This window comes from Phodopus roborovskii, unplaced genomic scaffold (assembly GCF_943737965.1).
Source record: "Phodopus roborovskii unplaced genomic scaffold, PHOROB, whole genome shotgun sequence".
NCBI classification, from domain to species: Eukaryota; Metazoa; Chordata; class Mammalia; order Rodentia; family Cricetidae; genus Phodopus; species Phodopus roborovskii.
This window is the reverse complement of record NW_026125554.1, coordinates 4,908,728-4,933,002: the sequence shown is the minus strand read 5'-3', so window position 1 is coordinate 4,933,002 and position 24,275 is coordinate 4,908,728. Positions and strand designations below refer to the sequence as shown.

The 24,275-nt window shown below is 50.1% G+C and overlaps 1 protein-coding gene across 1 annotated transcript; it reads right to left on the bottom strand.

The window, feature by feature from the left end:
• Positions 1-1,686: 1,686 nt before the first annotated feature.
• On the bottom strand, positions 1,687-5,212 carry Fem1a (fem-1 homolog A). The gene has a single exon (XM_051177600.1). It carries the CDS (start codon positions 4,886-4,888, stop codon positions 2,924-2,926), a length of 1,965 nt encoding a protein of 654 aa, XP_051033557.1. The 5' UTR covers positions 4,889-5,212; the 3' UTR covers positions 1,687-2,923.
• Between the last annotated feature and the right edge of the window lie 19,063 nt (positions 5,213-24,275).

Genomic DNA, 24,275 nt, shown 5'->3' with positions numbered 1-24,275 from the left:
GCACGTGATAGCGCTGGTTTAGCTGACTTCTTGACAGGCTTTGAACAGGTTGTAAGGGCTGAGGGGTTGAGAGCCCCTGGACTTGGGGCATCTCCAACTTGCAGCGCCAGGCCCACCTTTTTCTCTGAACCACACCTGCTGTGCTCATCACTCCTGTCATCCTCTTGGGCCCTCTACAGCTGGCTGAGTGCCCAGTGACATGGCTTTGCACTGGGCTATGTTTAACTTGGGGTGGGGATGCTCACTACCTAGAAATAGCAGACTGGTGCAGCCCACAAGGACAGTGTGTGCCACTGTCCTGATGCATATGAACAGACTGGAGAACACTCCAGACAGTGGCAAACACCATCTGTTGTGATGTCAGCCAGAATGGGGTGGGTGTGGTACTAAGTGGGGGCATGTCTCCCAGCCCCCATTCCTAGTCTATCTGCCCACCCACCAACAGTGGTGTGTTCTGAGGGGTTGAACTGGTGTCTCACAACTGGCAGGCCCTTACCCACTGAGTCATCTTTCCCTGCATTAATCTTTCTTGTTTTGGGGGGGAGGGAATCTCTCTGGTAGTTCTGGTTGTCCTTGGACTCTGTAGACCAGGATGGCCTTGAACTCAGAGGTCCACCTGCCTCCAACACCAGAGTGCTCAGATTAAAGGCATGCACCACCACACCCTTCCTCACTTTCTTTTCTTTTGGTTTTTCCAGACGGGATTTCTCTGTAGCTTGGGAGGCTGTCCTGAAACTTGCTCAGTAGATCAGGCTGGCCTCGAACTCACAGAGGTTCACCTGTCTCTGCCTCTTGAATGCTGGGATTAAAGGTGTGCACCACCACCACCACCACCACCAGCACCACCGATGCTGCCGCTGACTGGTGCTTTAGTGTTTCTTAACCCCTCCCCAGAACTCCAATCATAACCACAGGGTATCCAGGCTACCTATTTTTTTTTTTCCCCCAAGACAGCCTTGGCTATCCTGGAAATATTTCTGTAGACCAGGCTGGCCTCGAATTCAGAGATCCACCTGCTTGTCTCCCAAGTGCTAGGATTAAAGATTAAAAGAGTTTACCACCACCATCCGGCCTCAAGGCTACCTCTTAACCAATCACTGTAGCTGACTCACAGGCTATTGTGATTGGCTCAAGGGTATAAAAGTGACAGTGACACAGGCCTGTTCAATTACAGGCACCATAAAAAAATTAAGACTAAGAGGACCCTGTGGGGGTTTTGCAGGAAATCTGTTTGATCCTGCTATTCCCACCAAGGAGAAGACAGCTGGAGGGAGCCACCCGGAGCTGCTGGATCAACTCTCTCAGGGGAATGTTCAGCAGAGTCAGGCCCTATGAGACAGATGCTCAAGGTGCTGAGGCAGGGGGATGGATCTGGAACTGCTGAGATGGAGGGCTAGAATCTGGCCTTTTCTTGTCTCTCTGAACTTGCCTAGAAACCTGAACGGAAGCAGCTACATCAGAAGGCGCAGTCACTACATCTGAACACTTGGGGTGCAGTAGGGGTCAGTAAAGTCTCACTAGTATCACACCTCAGAGGATGTACTCTAGGATGGCCTCCAGCTTGTGAACCTCCTGCCTCAGCCTCAGAAGTACTGAGGTGGCAACTCTCTGTGCCACCAGGCATTCTTGACAAGCTCACCTTGCTTCCACCCTCCACCTGCCCACATTAAGTAACAGCTAGGCAGCTTTCTTCACATACCTGCATTTAATGCATAAATATAAGTGCCAAAACTCACAGGGGTCCGAGTTTGCCCTGAGCTTCGTTCAGCAGGGTGGGGCAGTAAGGCTCTGCCCAATAAGGCCTAAGGCTTGTTTTGTACAGAGAATAACCAAACACTGCAATCGCACACTGATGTCCTCACGGGACGGCTTATGTGGCTTCAATGGCCAAGGGAGGGACTGGCCTCTCTACATTAGACTTTCTCCTTTTGCACCTTCCCACCTCCTGCCTTGGTGTGATCCAGTTTTAATCCCACTCACTATAAGTGACTGGGACAAGAGCTGGTGGAGTCACAGGTTGGTGCTATTCAGGTAGTTTTTGGTGCTGGGGCTGCACTCAGGGCCCCATGTGGCCCCATGGCAGCCTGGCTGGCAGCTCCCCACCTTCACCTATCTTAATAGGAGAAGCCTACTCCTATCTGTTACTGGGAATATGAACTCATGAAGACCTGGGGTCAGGTCCTCAGAGAAGGGGAAACAGGACAAGTGTGGCATGGGTATGAACCTGGCAGCTGGACCACCTGCCTGCCAGTCCTCACAGCTGCAGCCTGAAGTTGGGAACAATGTCAATCCAAGCAGGGTGTGGCTGGAGGCAGTGTTGTCTACTGGCTGTTCCGGTCACTTGCTCTGGCCCTTCTTGGGGACAGTTCTTTCTGTAACCAGCACACGAGTGAGGAGGCTTCCCAGGACGCTAGTTACACACTAGCTCATGCTGCTCTCAACTGTGGCCACCACAAAGTTCTGGCAACTTCAAACTAAGTCATTAGTGAGTCCAACACACAGAAACCAAGGAAAAAAGACAGAGCAAAAACATCAGAATGTGGGCTACAAACTGCTGCCCACTTGCTAAGTAAATAACAAACCAACCGCAAACTTCTAGGTGGCAGGTGCTAGGGCAGGTGCCCACTGCAGGAAGGAGCCAATGACTTCTGACCCCATCTTGACAGTGTTGGGTGCACAGGACTCCGGAAAAGCTAGCTCCAGGCTGGGTGATAGAGCAGAGGGCTCCAGACCCAGACAGATGCCACTGGGGAGGTCCCGGCACCCTTTTGCTTTGTCACAGAGAAAAACCATCTTGCTACTATGTGACCCTGAAGGCTTCTAGAACCAACCTACTCCATTGACCCTCACTGCCAGTAGGCAAAGAAGACAGAATGCTTTTGCTTGGAGAAGGCCAAAGTGCACGCTGGTGACTGAATCAGGCTCAGTGTAGCTGGATGAAGGCCTCCAGCTCCTCTGGGATGAAGCCCTTATAAGGGACCTTGTTCCTGTCTAGGGCGCGGGCAGCCAGGCATTGCAGTGTCACATAGTTGAAGGGTTGTACGGTGCTCTTGGCCAATAACTTTGAGTCCAGCAGCTCATAGGCTGTCTTCTTGAAGGCATTGGTGGCATCCATGTGGGCCCCAGCTTCAATGAGTGCATCCATGATGGCAGGGCAGTTGTTTTGGGCAGCGATGTGCAGTGGAGTATTGTTGTCGAAGTCCCGGCTGTCAGGGTCAGCCCCGCAGTCCAGCAGCACCTTGACCACGTGCAGTGAGGGGAAGACACCCACGCGGTAGCGGCCCACATTGGTGGTCTCCTTGTCCACTGCCATATGTAATGGAGTGAAGCCGTTCTTGCCGCGTGGGGCACACTTGAGCAAGCGGTAGACTGTCTGGTGCTTAAGATGTTCCTGGCTAGGGGTGCACTCCACCTTCTCCAGCAGATACAGCAGGTGGAGGATGATGGCAATGGCTTTGGTGAACTGTGCAGAGTCACCCGGTTCCTTGGGCAGCTGCAGAGCCCGCTCCACTTCCCGCACCCCTTTGCTGAGCACACCCATGAGGTCGGGGAAACCGAGCTGCATGCCCAGGTTGCCCTTAGCTGAGCAGTCCTGCAGCACATATGAGAAGAGCTCTGCAAATGACAGGAAGCTGCTGGCAGTCATGGGGCTCAGGGGCTCCAGGTTGCTCTGTTGCATGTCCAAGGCATACTTCCACAGACGGATACAGCGCTCGAAATTTCCAGAGTCCGCATAGACAGCACCTCGGTACCTTATGTAGTATGAAGTGTCGGGGTGCGAGGGGCCCAGGATCCTCTCCCGTATCAGCAGAGCCTGCATCCGCATCTCATCAGGATCTGTGATGAGGGCCTCCAGTTCTTGGGGCGTGGTCACCTCCCTGGAATAGTCGTAGGCCAGAACCAGCTGTTGGGGCTGAGGCTTGGGGAGGTAGTCCCCACCCTGGTGACGGAGTTCCATTGCCCTTCTCCAATGCTTCAGGGCTCCAAGCAGATCCCTTTTCTTATCCACGTAGGTGGCTCCCAGCAGCTCCAAAGCCTCCACGGCCGCTTCCCGGCTGGTGGGGCAGCAGCTCTCATAAGGTTCTGCTTCCTCCCGGGTGGAACAGATACTGCATGACCCCTGAGTGGAGCCTTCCCGGGACAGCTCAGCCCCTGAGAGATGCCCGTGGCTGGGCTGCTCCTGGATGAGGTACTCCACAATGTTGGTGTGCCCGGTGACACTGGCAGCCAGCAGCGGGGTCATGCCATAGCCATCTCGCTCCATGCGCGCGTGACAGCCCAGCAGCAGCTGTAGGATCTCCAGGCTGCCAGACTCTGCACAGTCGTGCAGCGCCGTGTTGCCCTTGGCGCTGCGCCGGTTCACCTGCGCCCCGCGCTCCAGCAGGTAGCGTGCGATCTCACGGTGGCCCTTGTAGCACGAGATCATGAGGCACGTGTGGCCGTGGCGATTGGCTACCTCCAGGTCAGCCTTGTGCTCGCCCACCAGGTAGCGCACCACGTCCAGGTGGCCATCGAAGCAGGCGGCTCGCAGCGGCGTTGAGTTGGTGCGCGTAGTGCGGTTGACCGAGGCGCCTCGGCGCAGGAGGCTCCGCACCACGGACAGGTGGCCTGCTGCCGACGCGGCCCAGAGCGGCGGAGCGCCCTCGATGGTCTCACCATCGAAGTGCACCGAGCCGCCCGCCTCAACGCTGGCGCCGCAGTGATCCACCAGGTACTCCACCACGTCCAAATGTCCGCGGCGTGCTGCTATTAGAAGCGGCGTGCCGCCGCCCGCCACCTCACCCAGCAGCTCGTCCAGCTCCTCCCGCCCACGGCCACCCAGCAGCTTCTGCAGCAACTGCAGCTTGCCGTCGTGCGCCGCATTATACACGGCTGTGTGCAAATCCATGCTGGACACCACGCTGCCGGCTCTAGCCGGGCCGCCTATCGCCAGAGACAACCTTCACCTTCTCCCTTGCCGCCATCTTAGCGGCCTCCGGGCGGAACAAAATGGCCTCCGCGACGGGGTGAGGGCGCAAGCATGCTGGGAAATGGAGTCCTGTGAGGAGCAAGCACTCTCCAGAAGATACCGGTATTAGCGCAGAGAGGAGAAAAACTACATTTCCCGAAAGGTATAGGGAGAGCCTCTGGGAACTGTGGGCAAAGTGGTAAGGAAGTACCGATGGAAGGACGCCAATTTTTACCAAGCAAGGCCAATGGTCAGTGCGACCCTGAGAAATTTGGTCACGCACTTCCTGTTGCTGAGTGGAAGGCGGACTGCAGAAGCACGTTCTTGCTGCATTCTCCAAAGGACATTTCCCAGAAGGCCTCTCAATTTCCAATTTCTGTCAGGAAAGGCTGTAAGGTTTCATGTGACGCTGAGTTTGATGACGTTATTTACGGATATTCTCACCGGCGGATATTATACAAGGGCAAACGGTCTGCTCCCTATAAATGCATTTTCCAGAATCGTCCTCAAGTAGCGTGGCGGTGTCAAGCAGCCCTGGAATCCCGGGAAATCTAATGGCATACTTACACCTGCTGCCATTACTCCGACAGGAAGCTCAGGCGTACTTCCAGCCATAAAGGGCTCCGTTTCCGCTGCCCACTGCGAACCAGGGCATGGTGGGAATTGCGTTTTCAGTTCCGGAGCTTGGGGGGTGGAAATTCTGTCATGCAAGGCTAGACGGGCACTAGGTTGTACCACACTGGGAAATCTGGGTAAAGGCCCTACTGTCCTAAAAGGGAATTGCCAGAAGGCCGCGCTCCAGCCCAGAGAACCGTGGACGAGATGCAGAGGAACGGGAGATAGCCGTTGAAAGACTACACTTCCCATCATGTAAAACTGTATGCCATGCTTTGTGGAGCCCTGAGCAAGTCGGCCAGGTGATGGCGTACTTATTGTTGGCATTACCTTAGAGCTCACAGGAAAACATACCTGGTAGCCGAAAGGGGACTACATTTCCCAGAGGGCCTTGGGCCATCCGCGGCGAAATGTAAATGTGTAGGCGGCAAACTGCGTGCCACTCTGGCCAGTTTGCATGTTAGCGCAGGCAGGAAATTACTGCTCCTCTTTCCCTTTACTGACTACATTTCCCAGCGTGCCCAGGATATGCCTCGGAGCCAGTCCCGAGCGACCTGGAATCTAGGCTTGGCTTCCTAGCCGGAGCCAGGAAAACTTTGTGTGAAGAAGCCGCCGACCAGCAGGGGGCGCGCGCCAGGCGTAAGAATTAGACCTGGCCGCGCTTGGCGTCGGAGGCAGAGAAGGGGACCCCACTCGCCCTGAGCGTACTTTGCGACATGTCCCCCTTTTCACGTTAGGTAGTATTTTCTTTTTTAAAGAAGCACGTACGTCAGCCCCGTGGACGCCGTGTCCTCTGAGCCCGGCAGAGGGCGTCGGGCCCCTGCAGCTAGATACGTCACTGCTGAGCCATCGCTCCTGTCCCTCAGGGTCTTTTTAAAGAGTAGTTTGAGGTAGCTTGGGCTGACGTCAATTCCCGGGACTCAGTGATGGAAGGTGAGAGCTCACTTCCAAGGGTTGTCTGACATCCATCCATGTGCTGCGACACACGGGCACACAGACCCAGAGTGGGAGAAAACTGCCGTTCAAATTTGTCATGTGTGCATACATGCGCGCCACAGCACACAATTCTCGCCTTCCACCACGTGGGTTCAAGTCTTCAGGCTTGGCCGCAGCGCCTTTGTCTAACTATCTCACTGGTTACTTTTCTTTGTTTTCAATCTGATTTGCTTTTTTGTCCTCCCTCAGGCCTCCAGGGGACCTGCTAGGAGGAGACCCGGTGGGAGCTATGCTTGGGGGCACTCCACCATTGTCTGCCTCCTTGTGTCTGTACCTCATGAGTCTGTCCCTGTTCTCCCTGTCTCCTCCTCAGCTGCAGACATCTACACCGCCACGCAAGGGCACGTCCTCGATACCTGCCAGGAGCACCTCATTGGGTGTGTTAACCATAAGCCACTTCCGTGCCCCTTACCACCACCTTTATCATATAGATATTCTGTTGAGCCACCTGTACCAGTCACACAAGAGACTGTTAGGGTTTTGCCCTGTCTCTCCCCTTATGGTGTGTTTAGTAATTAAAAAAAAAATTTTTTTTTTAACGTTTAGAAAGTAGAGAAAATGATAGCACAAACCCCAGGGTAGCCAAGCCAAGAACAGGGTGGCTTTGCTCATTCTGTAAATTTTTACTGATAAGAGATTGGAGGAGGAAAGGCATTTATAACCTGGGCAGTTAGGATGCAGGAAGAGAGAGGAGAGAGAGGAGAGAGAGAGAGGCTGGGAAGGAAGTGGGGGAGGCTTATGGGAGGTTAAACCAATGTGCTTTGGACAAACACCGGTTTGTTCTCATGGTGCTGGGAATGGACCCCAGGGCCTCTGCAAATGCTAGGAAATTTCTTGCCACTGAACCACTTCTCTGACACATTATGTAGTTTTTAAATATGTATTTTATTTTTATTTGTGTGATGTGAGTGCAGGTGTCCTCCAAGGCCAAAAGAGGGTGAAAGATGCCTGGAACTGGAGTTACAGATAGTTGGTTGAGCCACCATGTGGATGCTAAAGCCAAGCTCCATCCTCTGCAAGATCAGCCCATGCACTAACCACTCAACCATCCCTGCATTTTTTTTTTAAAACTGCATTTTTGATAGTACATGCACATGCTTGCATGAAAGGCCGGAGGTTGCCATTGGTACTCTGCCCATCACTCTTTGACTTTAGTTTTTGATACAGGCTCTCAGTCAAACTAAGAACTCAGATATGGCTGAGCTCAGCATCCAGCTGGCTTGAGGATCTAGTCTCTACCTTTGGTCAGAGGCTAGGATAGCAGGTGGGTCCCACACCCACAGTCACACTCCAGCTGCCATACTTTACTTGCTGAGTGCACTCCCAGCCCTATGAAAGGTCTTTCTTATGTTGCCTTTAAGGTTGTGTGTGTGTGTTTATGTGTGTATCTCTCTGTGTGTATATGTGAGTGTGTTGTATATGTGTGTCTGTGCATGCATGTGTTTGTGTGTGCATGTGTGTCTCTGTATCTCTGTGTATGTGTGTGCATGCATGTATGTGTTTGTGTGTGCACACCCACACATTGTGTCTTGATTAGAGGATAACTTGGAAGAATCCAGTTTCTCCTTCTACCATGTGGAGCCTGGGGATCAAATTCACAGTCTGTCTTGGATGTCACTGTGTAGCTCAAGCTGGCCTCTAATTCATCCACCTTTTCCTGTGTCCTCTGTGTACAGAGGGCCCTGGTGTCCCTTCCTTTCCATGTAAAGACCCCAGTGCTTGAGGGCCAAAGACCTCAGCCATTGACCTCTTGGCTCCTTCAAATACAGTCAAATTCCAACAACTTTAGATTTTTTTTTTCTGAGACAGAGTTTCTCTGTGTAGCCCTGGACCTCTCTCTGTAGCCCTGGCTATCCTGGAACTCGATTTGTAGACCAGCAGGCTGGTCTCGAACTCAGTGATCCTCCTGCCTCTGCCTCCCAAGTGCTGGGATTAAAAGTGTGCGCTGCCACACCTGGCTAATTGCTGTGGAGTAAATCCTTCTGTACACTGTGAATATGTGTCACTATGATTGGTTTAATGAACAAGCTGATTGACCAATAGCTGAATGAGATAAAGTTAGGTGGGAAAATCAACTGATAATGAAGGGACGAGGAAAGGTGGAGTCAGAGGGTCACCAGCCGGATGGGGAACAAGTCAGACAGACAGCAAAATGGGATAGAGGTAAAAGCCATGAGCCTTGAGGCAGCACACACACATTAATCCCAGAACTCGGGAGGCAGAGGCAGGTGGATCTCTGTGGACTTTGAGGCCAGCCTGGTCTACAGAGTGAGTTCCAGGACAGCCTCCAAAGCTCAAAAAACAAAACAAACAAAAAAACAAAACCAAAGCTGGATTAAATTTTAAGAGAGTAATATGCCTGAGATCATAAGTAATTGTGAGTTAGCAGGACAACTCTGCCTATAGCTAACAACTTTAGATTATTATATTTTCTTTTTAAATTGTGTTCAGCCTGCCATCATCATGGACACCTGTCATCACAGCAGGAATAGAGGGGTGGGGAATGAGGTGGGAATATGATGAACAGGCTAGCTTGGAATATAGCAAGACTCTGTCTCATATTTAAAAATTGTGTCTGACCTGGTGAGGGTGCTTCGGGGGTGAAAATGCTTCCTGACAAACACACTGACCTGATTTTGATCCCCAGAACCCATGTGGTGGGAGAAGGGCACAAAGTCCTGCAACATGTCTATGACACGTACATGCTTGCAACCAGGATAAGTAAGCATGAAAATACATTTCTATATAAAAACTATATTGAGTCTGGACAGATACATCTCCCCCCACTTCTCTCAGTTTTTGCTTTAGACAAAGTCCTATTATTTAGACTAGGCTGGCCTTGAACTCACAGAGATTCACTTGCCTCTGCCTCCCAAATTCTGGAATTAAGGGCCATCGCATCACACCTGCAGATGCATTCTCTATCTATATATAGTCCATAGAGGTTGTGGCAGAACAGTCATGGATGGACACGGTATTTACATCGAGGCCAGTTGTGAGTCAGACAGAGGCTGGAATTTATAGGAGGATGAGCAGGCTCTGGGGAGACACCGTGTTATAGGCATTAGCAGCTGGGAAGAGACAGAAAAACTCAGAAAACTTGTGATGACCAGAGTAGCCAGGAGAAAAAAATCAGTGTTTGATGCCAGTGTGTTTTAGAAAACTAGGATATGGCCCTCACCTATCATCTCCAGCACTGGGCTGGAAGTGCCAAGAACTGGAATTACAGGTGGGCTGCACAAGGTCCAGCTCCGGAAACCATAGGACTTGGTGGGCATCGAGTAGGGACACCTCAGAATGAATTGGGCTCCTCCCAACATGAGCCAGACTTCAAAGGTGGCTGCAGTTCCCATAGTGGACAGCAGGGGCGAGAGCCTCAATTATCACAGACCTAGGAAAGCCCCGTGTCAGTTCTGTAAATTCTTATGTTTTTGGTTGTGAGCCTAGCCTTTAACGGCTGAGCCATCTCTCCAGCCCCAATTCTGTAAATTCTATTAGTGGATAAAAGGTAACTGAGGCTTGTTTTTCACAGAGCCACGCCCCCACCCACTCACTGGGGGATTCTAGGTGGAGCTCCACGCCCCCACCCCCTCACTAGGGGATTCTAGGTGGAGCTCCACCCCTGAGCAACATCCAGAGTCATATGCAGTTTCTCTGCATTTCCTTCAGCTATGTGGACCAAGGTCATGTTCCCAGTGTGCACAGGACCAGGAAGCAGCAAGCACTCACAGATGTGTCTCTGGTCTCTGGTAGGAGTCTGTCTGGTCCTCAGGTTCAGCTATGGAGAGACTGACTGCCAGAAGCATTTATTGGAGGGGGAGAAAGCTTGGGAAGCCACTTCCCTTTTGCTGCTGGCTGCTTGTTGCCATGGAAACCAAAACCACTCTGTTCTGAAGGACCCATTAAGGAGCAGGAAGTAATCAAGGTTCTCTGGGCAGTTCCCACTCTCCCTGGGGAGGTGATCTCTGTGGTTGCTGAGCAAGGGTTGAGGGGCTGGGGTGTGGAGGTGGGGAAATGTCATTGAACTTCTAAGTCCTAACCTCTGTCTCTCAAATAAAATTCCATGATACAGCAGATTCAAGGCCCTGCTCATATCTGTGTGACACATGCTTGCTTGGGAAAGTCAGAGAGACCTCATCAGCCTTATGGGATAGTCAGACTTCATGACTGACTCATAATCCCCTTACCCCAGAATCTGAGGCCAGGAGGACTCAGCCTGGGCAACACTGAGAGATTGTATCTTAACACACAACACAGACCATGATGCCAGGGAACACTAGATTGTCAGAGTGTAAAGTATCGAAAAAGCTGGTAGGATTGGGCCCCAAGCTGCATGGATCCCAGTTGCCTTCTTCTGGCTGCATTTCCCCAAACCCAGTGCTTTACCCCTCTGGGCCTCAGCTTAGGTGAGAGACAGCCCAGCCTTTAGAGCACTGGCTGCTCTTGCAGAGGACTCCAGTTTGGTCTCCCACACCCACATGGGGGCTCACAACTGTTAACTGCAACTCCAGGGGCTTCCATGGTCCCTTCTGGCCTCTGCGGGCACTGAAGTCATGTGCACAAACCCTTCCCAACACCAATACAAAATGAAAATAAGTACTCAAGCAAGGAAGCATTACTCAACCATAAACAAGAGCAAGACTACCGAGAACACACACTGTGCTCAGTGAGACAGGATTTTACACAGCACGGACAAGGGAATCCAGAGGACAGAAGTGGACTTGTGAGTGTTGGGAAGCGGGGGGGGGGGGGAATACAATTGCTGCTTCTAGGGATGGTATAGGGTGACTGCTAATGCGGACTGGGTTTCTTTTTAGGGTAATAGAATGTTCTGGAATTTGGAGGTAGTGATGGTCCCAGGGCACTGTGAATGTGATATGGGCTGGTAATTGTCCCTTAAAAATGGCTTAAATAGCTAGGCATGGTGGCACACTCCATTAATCCCAGCACTAGGGGATCTCTGAGTTTGAGCATCTGGCTCCTGAGTCAAACAACTGACATCTATTATTAAAAAAAAAAAAAAAAAAAAAAAAAAAAAAAAGGCATGTGGCAGATCCCATCCCCCACTCTGTGTGCCTGGTGGGGAATCACGGATGGACCCCAACCCAGTAAGCTAGAGAAATGAGAAACTGCAAGGAATTCTCACTTAAGACCCTTGGGCATGAGGTCTGCACCCCCTCAGTGGAGTGGAGAGTGTAATGTCCACCATCTGCTTGGAGCCTTGACAAACAAAAAGGAGCTATGTTGTTCCTAGGTCTGAGGTTCTTAGGAGACTCAATGGTTTGAGGGCATCACCATGTAGACCTGGCTGGCCTTTACCTTTTGGGATTTCCAGGTCTTTGGAAAACTTACTGCTTTGTAAGAGAATGGAAAAGCCAGGTACGGTGTCTTCTGTCTATAAAATCAACACATGGCAGACCAAGGCAAGAGGATTGTCTTGAGTTCCAGGCCACCCTGGGCTATAGAATGAGATACTGTCTCCAGTGAGAGAGAGGCCAGAGAGAGGGCTCAGCCAGTCAAGGGAACTTGCCACTAAGCCTGATGATCTGAGTTCAATCCCCAGGATCCACATGGCAGACAGAACTGAATCCCACAAGTAGAGGGACTTGCACATGCACACTCAATGGGTAAATAATGGAAGCCAAAAATTGAAGGGTACCTGAGGTCTGACTGCAGTGTTGACTTCTGACCACCACATGCACATACACACACAAGCAAATAGTCCATCACATGTGTACATCTAGAAACATGCACACACACATGCAAATCCAGTACATAAGTACATACCAGGAGTCTCCCTCAGACTATACATGCAAGCCAACAAGACATGGTCAGGGGAGAGCTGTGTCCCTCCCTCACAAAGCTTCAAGGAAGGGATGATGGCACAGGGTGGATCCCGAGCTAGCTTCACTCACTGTTCAAAGATGTGAAGGGTCCTGGGGTTACCATTCTTCCCTGATATTACTTTCTTGTTTTATTACTATGTGTGCACCAGTGCATTGCCAGCTTGTGCACCTATACTTCAAGCATGTGCCAGGTGCCGATGGCAGCCAGAAGGGAGCATTAGAAACCTGGAACCGGCATATGGGTGCTAGGAGTCAAAGCTGGGTCCCCAAGAAGAGCAGAGCGGCCAGTGATGATAACCTCTGAGCCATCTCTGCAGCCCCTTCCCCAAGACTCTTGCCAGTATTCACATGTAGAGGTGGGAGAATCACTCTACAGTCTGTCCTTACCGTCCACCATGTGGATCTGAGGAAAATGGTCCACAAAGGGAGTGGCACTATTAGGAGGTGTGGCCTTATTGGAGAGTAGGTGTGGTCTTGTTGGAGGAAGTGCGTCACTGTGGAGGTGGGCTTTGAAGTCTCATATATGCTCAAGCCATGCTGAGATGGTCTACTTCCTTCACCAGCTCATTTGCCAGCACCTTGTCCACCTACATGCTGCTGTGCTCTCCACCATGATGATAATGGACTGAACCTCTGAATGTAGGCCTCCACCTCAATCAAATGTTTCCCTTTATAAGAGTTTCCATGGGCGTGGTGTCTCCTCACAGCAATAGAAACCCTAAGACCCTGTCGCCTTTCTTTTGTTTCCTTTTCTACTGTTGTGCTCTACTGAGAGACGACAGAAAAGCCAGCTGTCCTAGAGTGCTTTCTGTTGCTGTAACAAAGAGCAAAAGCATCTTGGGGATGAGAGAGTTCACTCGGCACCCAGGGTAGAGTCCAGCATGGAGGGGGACTCGAGGCAGGAGCTGATGCAGAGGCTATGGAGGACGCAGCTTATGGCCCCATTCCCTGGGGCTTGCTCAGCCTGTCTTTTTATCCAACCTGCCCGATAGTCCTACCCACACTGATCAATATCAAGTAAAGGAAGCATGAGGCAGCCTGGTGGAGGCTTTTCTTAGCTGAAGTGCCCTCATCCCAAATGACTTTGGCTTGTGTCAAGCAGACACAAGCTAATCAAGGCAGAGTCCTCTCCCGGAGCCCTGAGAGCTCCAGTCTAAAGGATGAATTTGGGGTGAGTACAAGAAATGTAGGATAAGCTGGGCAGTGGTGGCACATACCTTTAATCCCAGCACTCGGGAGGCAGAGGCAGGCAGATCTCTGGGAGTTCGAGACCAGCCTGGTCTAAAGAGTGAGTTTCAGGATAGCTAGGGCTACACAGAGAAACCCTGTCCCAAAACACATACACAAAAAAAAAAAAAAAAAAAAAAAAAAAGAAGAAGAAGAAGAAGAAGAAGAAGAAGAAGAAGAAGAAGAAGAAGAAAAAGAAATGCAGAGCAGGATATAGCAGAGTACAGACACTTGTTCCCTTATCTACCACTCTTCCTGATGCTCAGCATATGAGAAAATCTTCCGCTGTGCAGCTCAACCCAGACATCCAAGGTCCCACTGGATGCCCCATCCATAAGCACCTCTGGCATTTAGGCATCATTTAATCTTATTCTCTTGGCTTCTTAATAGGCCCACTGAGGCAGGACTCGCAGGAGAGAGAAGATTTCATTCCTCTGGGGTGAAGGAGGAAGACAGGGCCTGCCCCAGCTAATGAGAAATTGATGTCTTCTAATTGCTAATGAACAGAGACCAGCTCTCTCCTGGGGCTGTTCTTTCATTGGCCAGCCCTTGAGTATCCAGAAATTTAATTATATTTCCCTAGGAGACATTTGAGATTGCTGTCCCTCAACAGCTGCTCCCTTTAGAGCAGGAATCACAGTGTGCGTGTGGTGAACATATGGATTTCATTTACTGATTGCTGCATGGCTGTACTCCTTGATGCCTCTGTGGATTCGGCACACATTTATTGAATACCATGTGTTGGGCTGGGCACCGGGGAAACACAGTAGCAGGCCTGGCCTCACAGGTCATCTCCCTAGATTATGGGGAAGTAGAAACAGGAAGATCCTAAATTCAAGGCCATTCAGGGCTGAACGGCATGATGTAATCAAGAAATAAAAGATTCCGGGCAGTGGTGGTGCATGCCTTTAATCCCAGCACTCGAGAGGCAGAGGCAAGCAGATCTCTGTAACTTCCAGACCAGGCTGGCCTACAAGTTCCAGGACAGCCGGGACTGTCACACAGAGAAACCCTGTCTTGAAAAAAAAGGAAGGAAGGAAGGATGGATAAATAGATAGATAGATGGAAGGAAATAAAAGATAAACAGGCATGGAGGGGTACACCAATAACACCAGCCCTCTGGAAGCAAAGCAGAGGAAGGTGGGCCTCTGAGTTCCAGGCTAGCTTAGTCTATATAGTGAGATCCTGTCTCAAGAAAACCCTCACAAAATCAATAAAAGCTGAAAGTATGGCTCATCAATTGAGCCCCTGCCTAGAATTTACAACTGTCACCTAAAATCCTTCCTGCTCTTTTAGTTCCTTGGTTGGGTGTGGGTCATTGGTCAATTCCCCCCCTCCTGCCTAGATTACCCAGTAAGGGGCTGGAGGCGTGGTCAGGGTGGAGCCCCTGTCTGGAATCCTCTCCCAGTGAGGGCTTGGGGTCATGGCCTGACCGTAATGTTTGCAAGGCGCTGGGTTTCCCCTGCAGTACTGCTCTGAGCTCACAATGCAACCGAAGAGATACGTAAACATTTTGCCTGAGAAAATCAAGACCATAATGTGGCCTTCTTAAGGATCTGAGAATATTAATAAAGTCTTGTCCAAGTAGATTGTTGAGGTATCAGGAAGTTTCTCCCAAGGAGCTGAAGCCTGGAGTAGGCAGAGTTGCTTACCCAAGCTTATATGAGGGGGCCATGCAGTCCCAGGGAAGGAAACCACATGGACAAAGACCATGGGGCTGTCGTGTGGCTGGGTTCTTCATCACTCCACACAGCTGGGGCTCTCTGGGAAGCAGGAACCTCAACTGAGAAAATGCCTCCATCAGACATTATCTAGATTGATGATTGATGTGGGAGCCCTGAGTCCACTGAGTGTGGCCATCCCTGAGCTTGTGATCCTGGGTTCTATAAGGAAGCAGACTGAGCAAGTCAGAGTGAGCAAGCCAGAAAGCAGCACCATCCATGGCTTCTGCATCAGCTCCTGTTTTCAGGTTCCTGCTCTGACTTCCTCCAGTGATGGAGTGTGGCCATCACGGTAAGCTAAATAAACCCTTTCCTGCCCATGCCACAGCACCAGGAATCTGGGGAGAATACCATGTTGGGGTTAGGAGTCAGTGACTGCATTTGGATGCCACAGGTGAAGGCTGATGAATGTTAAGGTTGCCATGACCCACCAAACATAAGTTCACATTTTCCTAGGGTCAGTCATGCAACTAGTGGCTGGTGTGGGAGACACACAGAAGTTTTCCTGAAAAAAACCCACCAGGCTGGGCTGGGGTTGTGGGTACCAGGCCAAGGCTCTGTGCTCCAAAGTCCAGGTCAAGCACCATGTATGCTGGACATAGTGTGGACGCCTCTCAGGGAGAGGAGACAAGAAGGCCCAGTAGTTGAGGCTATTCTGGGCTACATTTAGAGTTAGAGGAAAGCCTGGGCTACAGGAGGCACTGTCTCTAAACAGATAGACCAAGTGAAAGGCAGGAAGAAAGAAAGGCAAGAAAGAAAACACAACTTCGGGATGCTCTAGAAGGGCCTATGCTAATCTCTCAGTTTTATATGTGTTTGTTTATTACTTGTGTGTGTGGGTGTGTATCACAGGACATGTGTGGCAGCCAGAGGGCACCTTGCAGTTGTTTCTATCCTTCTACCATGTTGGTCCTGGGAATCAAATTCAGGTTAGAATTTCTTGCAGTCCCTTTACCCTCTAAGTCACATCACTGGCCCTCCATTTCCTATTTGTGTTTCCAAAGAATGCATCACGAGATGACCCAGGGCCCTGAGATGTCTCCCATCCTGTCCTGTAAGTGTCTGAGTGACAAGCCAATAGCACCTGTGAGACACCACTGCACCCCCAGAACCTTCGACTTTGCCAGACACCCTCCCCTGCCCATACCTGGCTCCCCCTTCTGCCCCAGTTTCCTGCCCTGACAGTTTAGTGTGTTTCAGGAGAAAGGTGAAGGGAGTCCACGCTATGAGGCCGGCTGTGACTTGTTGTCATAGCACATCAGAACAACAAAATCACAAGTCTTCCACGTAGCACTGGCTCACATGCTCAGCCCCTCGTCCTGGTCCTGTGCCGGTCCTGTGTTGAGCAGACAGATCCCACTGACTTGCTGTGCCTAAGCTTCCTTTTCCCCATTCCATCCACTGACACAAGGGAGATCTGTTCTCTAACCACCCAACCACACCCTGCTGCATCAGCAATGTGGGATTTATTGATCCAGGTGTGAGTGGCACACACTTGTCACCCCAGCACTCAGGAAGTGGAGGCAGGAGGATGAAGATTTCAAGATCATCCTTGGCTGCAAATGGAGTTCTAAGCCAGCCTGGGCTACAGAAGTCTCTCTCTCTCTCTCTCTCTCTCTCTCTCTCTCTCTCTCTCTCTTTGTGTGTGTGTGTATACATACACACACACACACACACAAATATATATATATATATATATATATATATATATATATATAGAGAGAGAGAGAGAGAGAGAGAGAGAGACCTTTTTTAAAATTAAAAGAACATGAGATATAAAGTTAGGTTGGCTCTGGCTTGCCTTTCACTGCTTCACTTGGAACATCGATTCACCCAGTGGAACTTAACATTCCGTTGACAGAATGGTTCTCCCATACTCTGTGATTTCTAGGGCAGCCTGGTCTACATAATGAGTTCCAGGTTCCAGGACAGCCATAGAGAGAAACCCTGTCTCAAAAAAAAAAAAAAAATCCCTCTGTAAAGGATAAGTGTCTCAAACCGTTATAGGTCTCAACCCACCCTCTTCCAGGAACAAGCTCCACCAGAACAGACCCCAAGGCTGTCCCTGACGCTGGATACTGTGTGAGCTTGGTGCTGTGTAGAGCCCGCAGGATGCTGAAGCCAAGTCTCCTTAATGGCCCGCTGGGAGCTGTCCGGGTTTTATGGGTGCTGAAGCCGAGCGCCCTCCCTGTCCCCAAACCCGGTGGCCCTGTCCGCGGCTCCGGTGCTGAAAAATAATTAGCCATTCCTCTGGGTGCCCGGATACCTGCTCCTTGTGTCTGTCCTGCCTCGCAGAGATCCATCTTCCGTTTGAATCCTTTCCCATGGTCCTAGGGAGTTCCAAGAGGGGGACTAGGGGGAGTGAGAATTTCACCTGCTCCTATCTCCTAGGGAGCCAGCCCGAGCTCCTCTCGCCTTCCCAGATAGACCAGTTGGCCTTTTGGAAGATGTGCCAACCTGCATTATCCCCACAGTCTCCCTTCCGTCCCCCAGCACCTGTTCCCCCTTCCTTTAAGTCTCACCCATTCCTGTTTAGTAGCAGCTTCAGGTGTCCCGGTGGCTGCTCAGGTCCGGATATTGCACTTTTAAGCACTTGAGAAGAAGGCGGAGCACAGGGAACCCTGGGCAGGGCTTAGCCAGCGGACCAATAAGAATCATCCTCGAATGAAGCTCCAAGAATTACCTCATAGGTTGGAGCCTCGGCTTCAGAATAAAAGTCTGGAGCCTGTTTAGTGTGTGTGTGGGTGTGTGTGTTTCAGATGGAGATGGGGTGCAGTCACTGTGGCCCATAAGGTCTTCATGTTCGGATCACATCACTGAGCCTCCAACAGGGTTAGGGATCTTCCAGCATGTGTCACATAAAGTCCATTTCTACACAGGGAAACAGATTTTTTTTTTTTTTTTTGGGAAAATGAGGCTCACTGATGTTTATGGCAGAAAGAGGTAGGACTCAATCCTGGACTTTGGCTGTTTTTGTTTTGTTTTGAGTCAGGGTCCAGGCTGGCCTCAAACTTATGATGCTCTTGCCTCAGGCTCCCATCAGGCATTTGCAGTGCTAGGGCTGGAACTTAGTAGAGCCAGTGTTCTGTCCATAAGCCCCAGCCCCAGCCCCAGCCCCAGCCCCAGCCTTCCGCTGTGACACAGCATCTCACTATGTAGCCCAGGCTGGTACTGAACTTCTGAACTTCCTGCCTCAGTCTCCTCAGCACTGTGATTACAGGTGTGTGGCAGCACCTCACCCACACAGCCTCCTTTGTACCTCCACACTGGCAGTCAGGAACAATTCACACCATGTCTCCTACCAGTGCTCCAAGGCTGCAGAGCTGACAGGCCCAGCCCATTCTATAAACCAGGGTAGTGAGTGTGGGGGCTGGGATGAGAACCTGGAGAGCCACCTGCAAGGTCTAAACTCTGGCCAGTTGTCCCTGTCCCATCCCCTCCTAATGGTCTCTTGTGTAAGCTTACATCTTTCTTTCCTCCCAAACCTCTCTTTCTGGATTTGAACCCAGAGTCTTGCAACCTCCCAAAGAGCTACTAAGTCATCACTCTTAAATTATAAGTTTTATTTATTTATGCACGTGCTCACGCACAGTACATGCACGGAAGTCAGCAGTCAGTTTGTGCATCTTTGGGTCCATATTATTATTATTATTTCCTGTGGATTTAAAAAATTTTCTTTTATGTATATTGGTATTCTGCCTGCATGTCTATGTCAGGGAGTTGGATCCTCTGGAACAGGAGTTACAGAGAGGTGTGAGCTGCCACGTGCTATTGTGTGCTGGGAATTGAACCTAGGTCCTCTGGAAGAGCAGCCAGTGCTCTTAACTGCTGAGTCAACTCTCTAGCCCAAGGGTCCACATTTTAAAATGTTATCTTAAACATTTGGAGAATTCTTTCTGGTTTGAGGGAGGGCTACTTGGTGGTGGACTCCTTCTCTCACATTTGTGAAGCTGTTTGATCCATCCCAGCATACACAAACAAATAAATAAAGAAAAGGTGCCCGTGTTCAGGCATGTGCACGCAAATGCTGTGATGCACTTCTGGGGCTCAGAGGATAACTTGAAGGAGTCAGGTCTCTCCTAGCATGTGGGTTCCAGGAATGGAACTCAGGTCGTCAGGCAGCAAGCATCTTCACCCTACGGTCCCTTTGCCTGACCTTACTCCTTTCAGTATCAAGTCATAATCATTTTGTGGCTGAATGTTGTCCATCAGATGTTTCCTAGTTCGAGGACTTTGAGTACTATTTACTTACTCCCTTGTTTGGACATCATGAAAGAAACATCCATAAATATTCACATATGTACTTCTACATGGTGCTACTTCCACTCCTTTTCTTTGTAATTATTTTTTTCTTCTTTTTGAGACAGGTCTTTCTGTGTACTCCTGGATACCTGGAACTCACTCTGTAGACCAGGCTGGCCTCAAATTGGAGATACACCTGCCTCTACCTCATGAGTGTGTAAATATTTTTTTTTTATTTTTTGTTTTTTTCCAGACAGGGATTCTCTTTGTAGCCCTGGCTGTCCTGGAACTCCCTCTGTAGACCAGGCTGACCTCAAACTCACAGAGCAGCCTGCCTCTGCCTCCCAAGTGCTGGGATTAAAAGCATGTGTCACCACTGCTGGTTTTTATTTTTTAATTATTTTTATTCGTGTGTGTGTGTGTGTGTGTGTGTGTGTGTGTGTGTGTGTGTGTACCTGAGACTCCACACACACACAGTGAGTGGAGTCCAGAGGCTGCCATCTGCCATCTGTGTTCTCAGCTGCTCTCCACATTATGTTTCGAGGCAGGGTCTCTCACTGAAGTGAGGGCTGCTGACCAACATGCACAGCCATGCCTGGCTTCTGATGTATGCTAGGGAAGAAACTCTTTGATATCGGGCCTTTGCTCTGTAGCCAAGATCAGCCTCATATATGAAATCCTCCCACCTCAGCTCCAACTGGTCTCAGTTCCCTCACAGCTCCCTTGTTGATGCAGGCTCTGCTATATCCTGTGAAACTGTGCTTTAAGTAAAGGCCCATGCTTCCACTTTCTCCCTCTGGCAGACCCAAGGTCTACAATAAACCTCATGTCTGGATGTGAGCAGACACAAGGGAATGGAAGTTTTTAATACTCACCCACACCCACAAGATATTGTGGTTATGATTACTAGCTAAAACTGGTTACTATCTGAGGCCTGTCATCCTCACACTCAGGAAGCTGAGGCAGGAGGATTTTTGGAAGCTTGAACTACCTAACAGTAAAAAACATTAGAGACAATCTCTATAAAAATAATGGGAAAAGAAAAAGAAAAAATGGGGTGTGGGGCTGGAAGCAAGCCAAGGGCGTGGCTGGGACTCAGTGGGTACCTCACTCTGGTAGGGGGCAGGGGGCTCCGGCTTCAAGTTAGCCTTGGTGGCCCATTGAATTTGAGGTCAGCATGGGCTACTCAAAAGAGAATAGGTTAAAAAATAACTAATTTTCCTTCAAATGCCAAAAGGCAACAAGGTGTATTAAAGAGGAGGAGGAAGAGGAAGGAGAGGAGGAGGAAGAAAAGGAAGAAGGAAGAGGAGGAAGACCTAAAAGCATTGTTTCTGGCTATGATCCGCTATTTGCCCTGCCTAGCATGAGAACACCCACGCACCCACGGCCCCTTACTCAGTGTTGCTATGGCGACCTCTGCCCCCCCCAACCCAGGCACGTTTAAAAGCAGGTCTGCACAGATGGTGGCCTTAACCGGCCTGTTGTTCTCTCTTGAAGGGACAGTTTCTGCTGGCCCCAGGGATTAAGGAAAACAGAACTGCTCAGCTCAACATCTGCCTGGGGCCCCCCTGAAACCTGACCCTGCCTGGCAGGGAGAAATCAATAGGTGGATTGGCTCAGAAGTAGCCCCACACCACCCAGGACCACACTCAGGCTGCCCTCCCACCTGAGGACAATGGGGATGCCTGCCTGATGACCTCAGACCCCATATCTCCAGGTTTCATCCCCCTAAACCCTAAAGGCTATAACTCTACAGCTCACCAGGGAGTGTGTCCCTGAAGGATGGAGGGAGGCCAGCGGTGACTCTGACACTGATGTTAAATTGGCTAGGCCCTTGATGGAGACTCCTTTTTCTGCTGTTAAATGTGAGAAAGGAGATTTGATATTTTTTGAGTCAGTGTCTTACAGTGTAGTCTGATTGGCCTAGAACTCAAAAGAGATCTGTCTTTCTACCTCCTGAGCAATGGGAGTAAGAGTATGCTAAGAGATTTCTAGTTCTTTTTCATTTTTACAGCCCTGAGGATGGAAACTAAACCAGTGCACTTGTTCAGAAAGTGTTCATCAGTAAGCCACGGCCCCACCCCTCATTGGGTGATTCTGGGCATGGCTACAGCCTGACAACACCCCCAACCCCTCACAGGAGGATTCTAGATGGGTTTTCCACCCCTGATCATGTAGTACTTGAATACTTAGGGAGTGGTAAGGACATTAAGGACAATAAGGCATTTGATTTGAGGGCATCCTGCAAGGTGTTGAGCAGGAAACCTGCTCTTCATTCACTGAGTGCTAGAAATTCTGTTAATTTTGCCAGCCACTAGTATCCCCAGTCATGATGCAGAGTCCCTTGGGGTCAGTGCACCCCTGAGAGAGGGCTTCTGGGAAGTACTGTAGAAGAATGACAGTACAACCATCCCTGAGAAGCTAGATGTGCAAAAGCCACATGAATAAGTGGAGAGGGCACGAATGGTCACAGGCTTCTATCTAGGTCTCTTTAAGATCAAATTCACTGGCCCCACAAATGTGCAAATTCAAGACTCTCTGCAGGTCACCAGGCACCCTGAGGATGCTTCAAGCTTGTTAGATGTTGCTATGTGGTTTCAGGTGCCTCCATAGCCAGCTATGACATGCCAGGCTCATGTTTCCTGTCCCTGCAGCTGCTGTCAGGCCTGGGCAGGTGAGGGGCCCTGAGGTGACTCTTAATCCCAGTGCCTTTCTAGTCCCTTCCAACTTCCCAGATTTCTTGGAAGACCAACACAGGAGCAGAGAAACAGGAAGACTTATGTGGATGCCTGTTTATGTGTCTGTGAATAGGAATTGACTAGGTGACAACCTGATAACCATTACAAAGAAGAGAAGTGTATTTAATTTTCTCCTGGTTCATTTATTTTAATTCCATGAACACTTAACACCTACTGTATACAGTAGCAGTGGTCAGGTGAGGATCAAAGGAATGTGTAATGCAATCTTATCCAGATTAAGATGATGTTTCCTCCTAGAATTCCCCAGTGAGGGACTGGAGGCATGGTCAGGGTGGAGCCCTGCCTAGAATCCCCTACTGAGGGGCTAGGGTCTGGTCTGCCTAGTATCTGGGTGGTTCTGGGCACCATTCCCAAAACTTCAGACAAATAAATAACAGAAGGACAGAATCCAGGTATGGTGGTACATAGCTCTCATCACTGTACTCAGAAGACTAAGGCAGGAGGATGGAGAGGATTCAAGGTCAGCCTGGTCCACACAGGGCCAGCTCTGTGTAGTGAATGTCTGCAGAACACACCTTAAGTGCTGAAGACATTTCAGGCAAGAGCAAGATTGCAATGCAAAATTGTGATTGGACCCCAGATTAGATAACAAAAGACTGTTCAGAACAAGATTGAGACAGACGGTGACATTTGATTATGGATCGTGTCCTGGGTAAAAGGAGACCAACATTAAATTTTATGAATTTGCTCTGTGTTGACTCCACAGGGAGCAACTGTAGCCTGTGCAGATATAAAAATGTATCTTTGGGCCAGGGAGATGGCTCAGTGTGTAAGTGGGCTTGCCACTAAAGCCTGACTACCAGAGTTCAATCCCTGGGACCCACAACATGGGAGGGCAGAACTGCATACAGAGAGCAGTTCTATGACTTCCACAGGAGTGTTGTGGTTGATACACATCCCCAATATGAATAAAATAAATAAATGTGATTTTTAAAAAAATGTGTTCACTCAGTGAAGTATTAAAGGGAGGACCCAATGGGGTTCTGGGATTGTTTTTGCTACTTTCCATATATTCAATTTATTTATTATATGACAGTATATGCAGAATAGTGCAGAGGTCAGAGGGCAACATGTGAGAGTCAGGTCTTTCCTCCCTTTATGTGGATCCTGGGATTGAACTCTGTTTGAACTGTTATTCAAAGTGGCAAGCTACTTTACCCACTGACCCATCTTGCCAGCCCCCATCCTCTTCTGAATGTAGGCTGTGAGCCTAGAGTGGTCACCAGCAAGTATGTTCCCACCTGCACTGAGACTGACCAGCCCATTTATGCATATGTTGTCGTCCCTGCAGGTTCTGGTCCCTGCTCAAGCCTGACCTTGTGGCTGCTACCCACTTGCTGGCCGGGATGTTGTATCGGGGTGGGGGTAGAGACTTGGGGCGCCTGAGTTGGAGGACAGGCCTATGAGCAGGGGAGGGTGGCAGCACTTGCCTGGGGCCGCTGTCCCTCCTGTTGCTACCCTTTGAATCCCAAGACCCCCCTCATAGAATCCACGGCTCTCCCCCATCACTAAGCAGTGCAGAGAGTCGTCATGGCAATATTGGGATGCCCAGCAACAAGTCCACTATGCACATCACATGGTAGACGTGGACCAATCACTGTGCCTGCGGGGAAGCAGGTCAGCCCGGGCCAAAGTCCTCCCCACCACCCTCGTTTCCCCCTACTCAAGTCTTAGTGCTAATTACCATAATTACGGTGGGAAAGCTTTGCGCTCCCTTCTAGGCTGGGGGGCTGGGAAAATACCGCCCGCAAAGCAGGAAAATCTGTAAACAGGATCCCACCCTTCCAGCACTACAACATCCATCCTGCCATTGAAGCAAGCATTGGATGTCTACTGTGTGCACCTTTGCGGGTGGAGAAGTTTGAACAGGGTTTTAATGCGGCTGCGTAGTGCAGGCATTTCCAGCTTGAATAAATCTGAC

Bases quoted from the DNA above. Each gene is read 5' to 3' on its own strand.
- Fem1a (XM_051177600.1), bottom strand. From the start codon at position 4,888: ATGGATTTGCACACAGCCGTGTATAATGCGGCGCACGACGGCAAGCTG.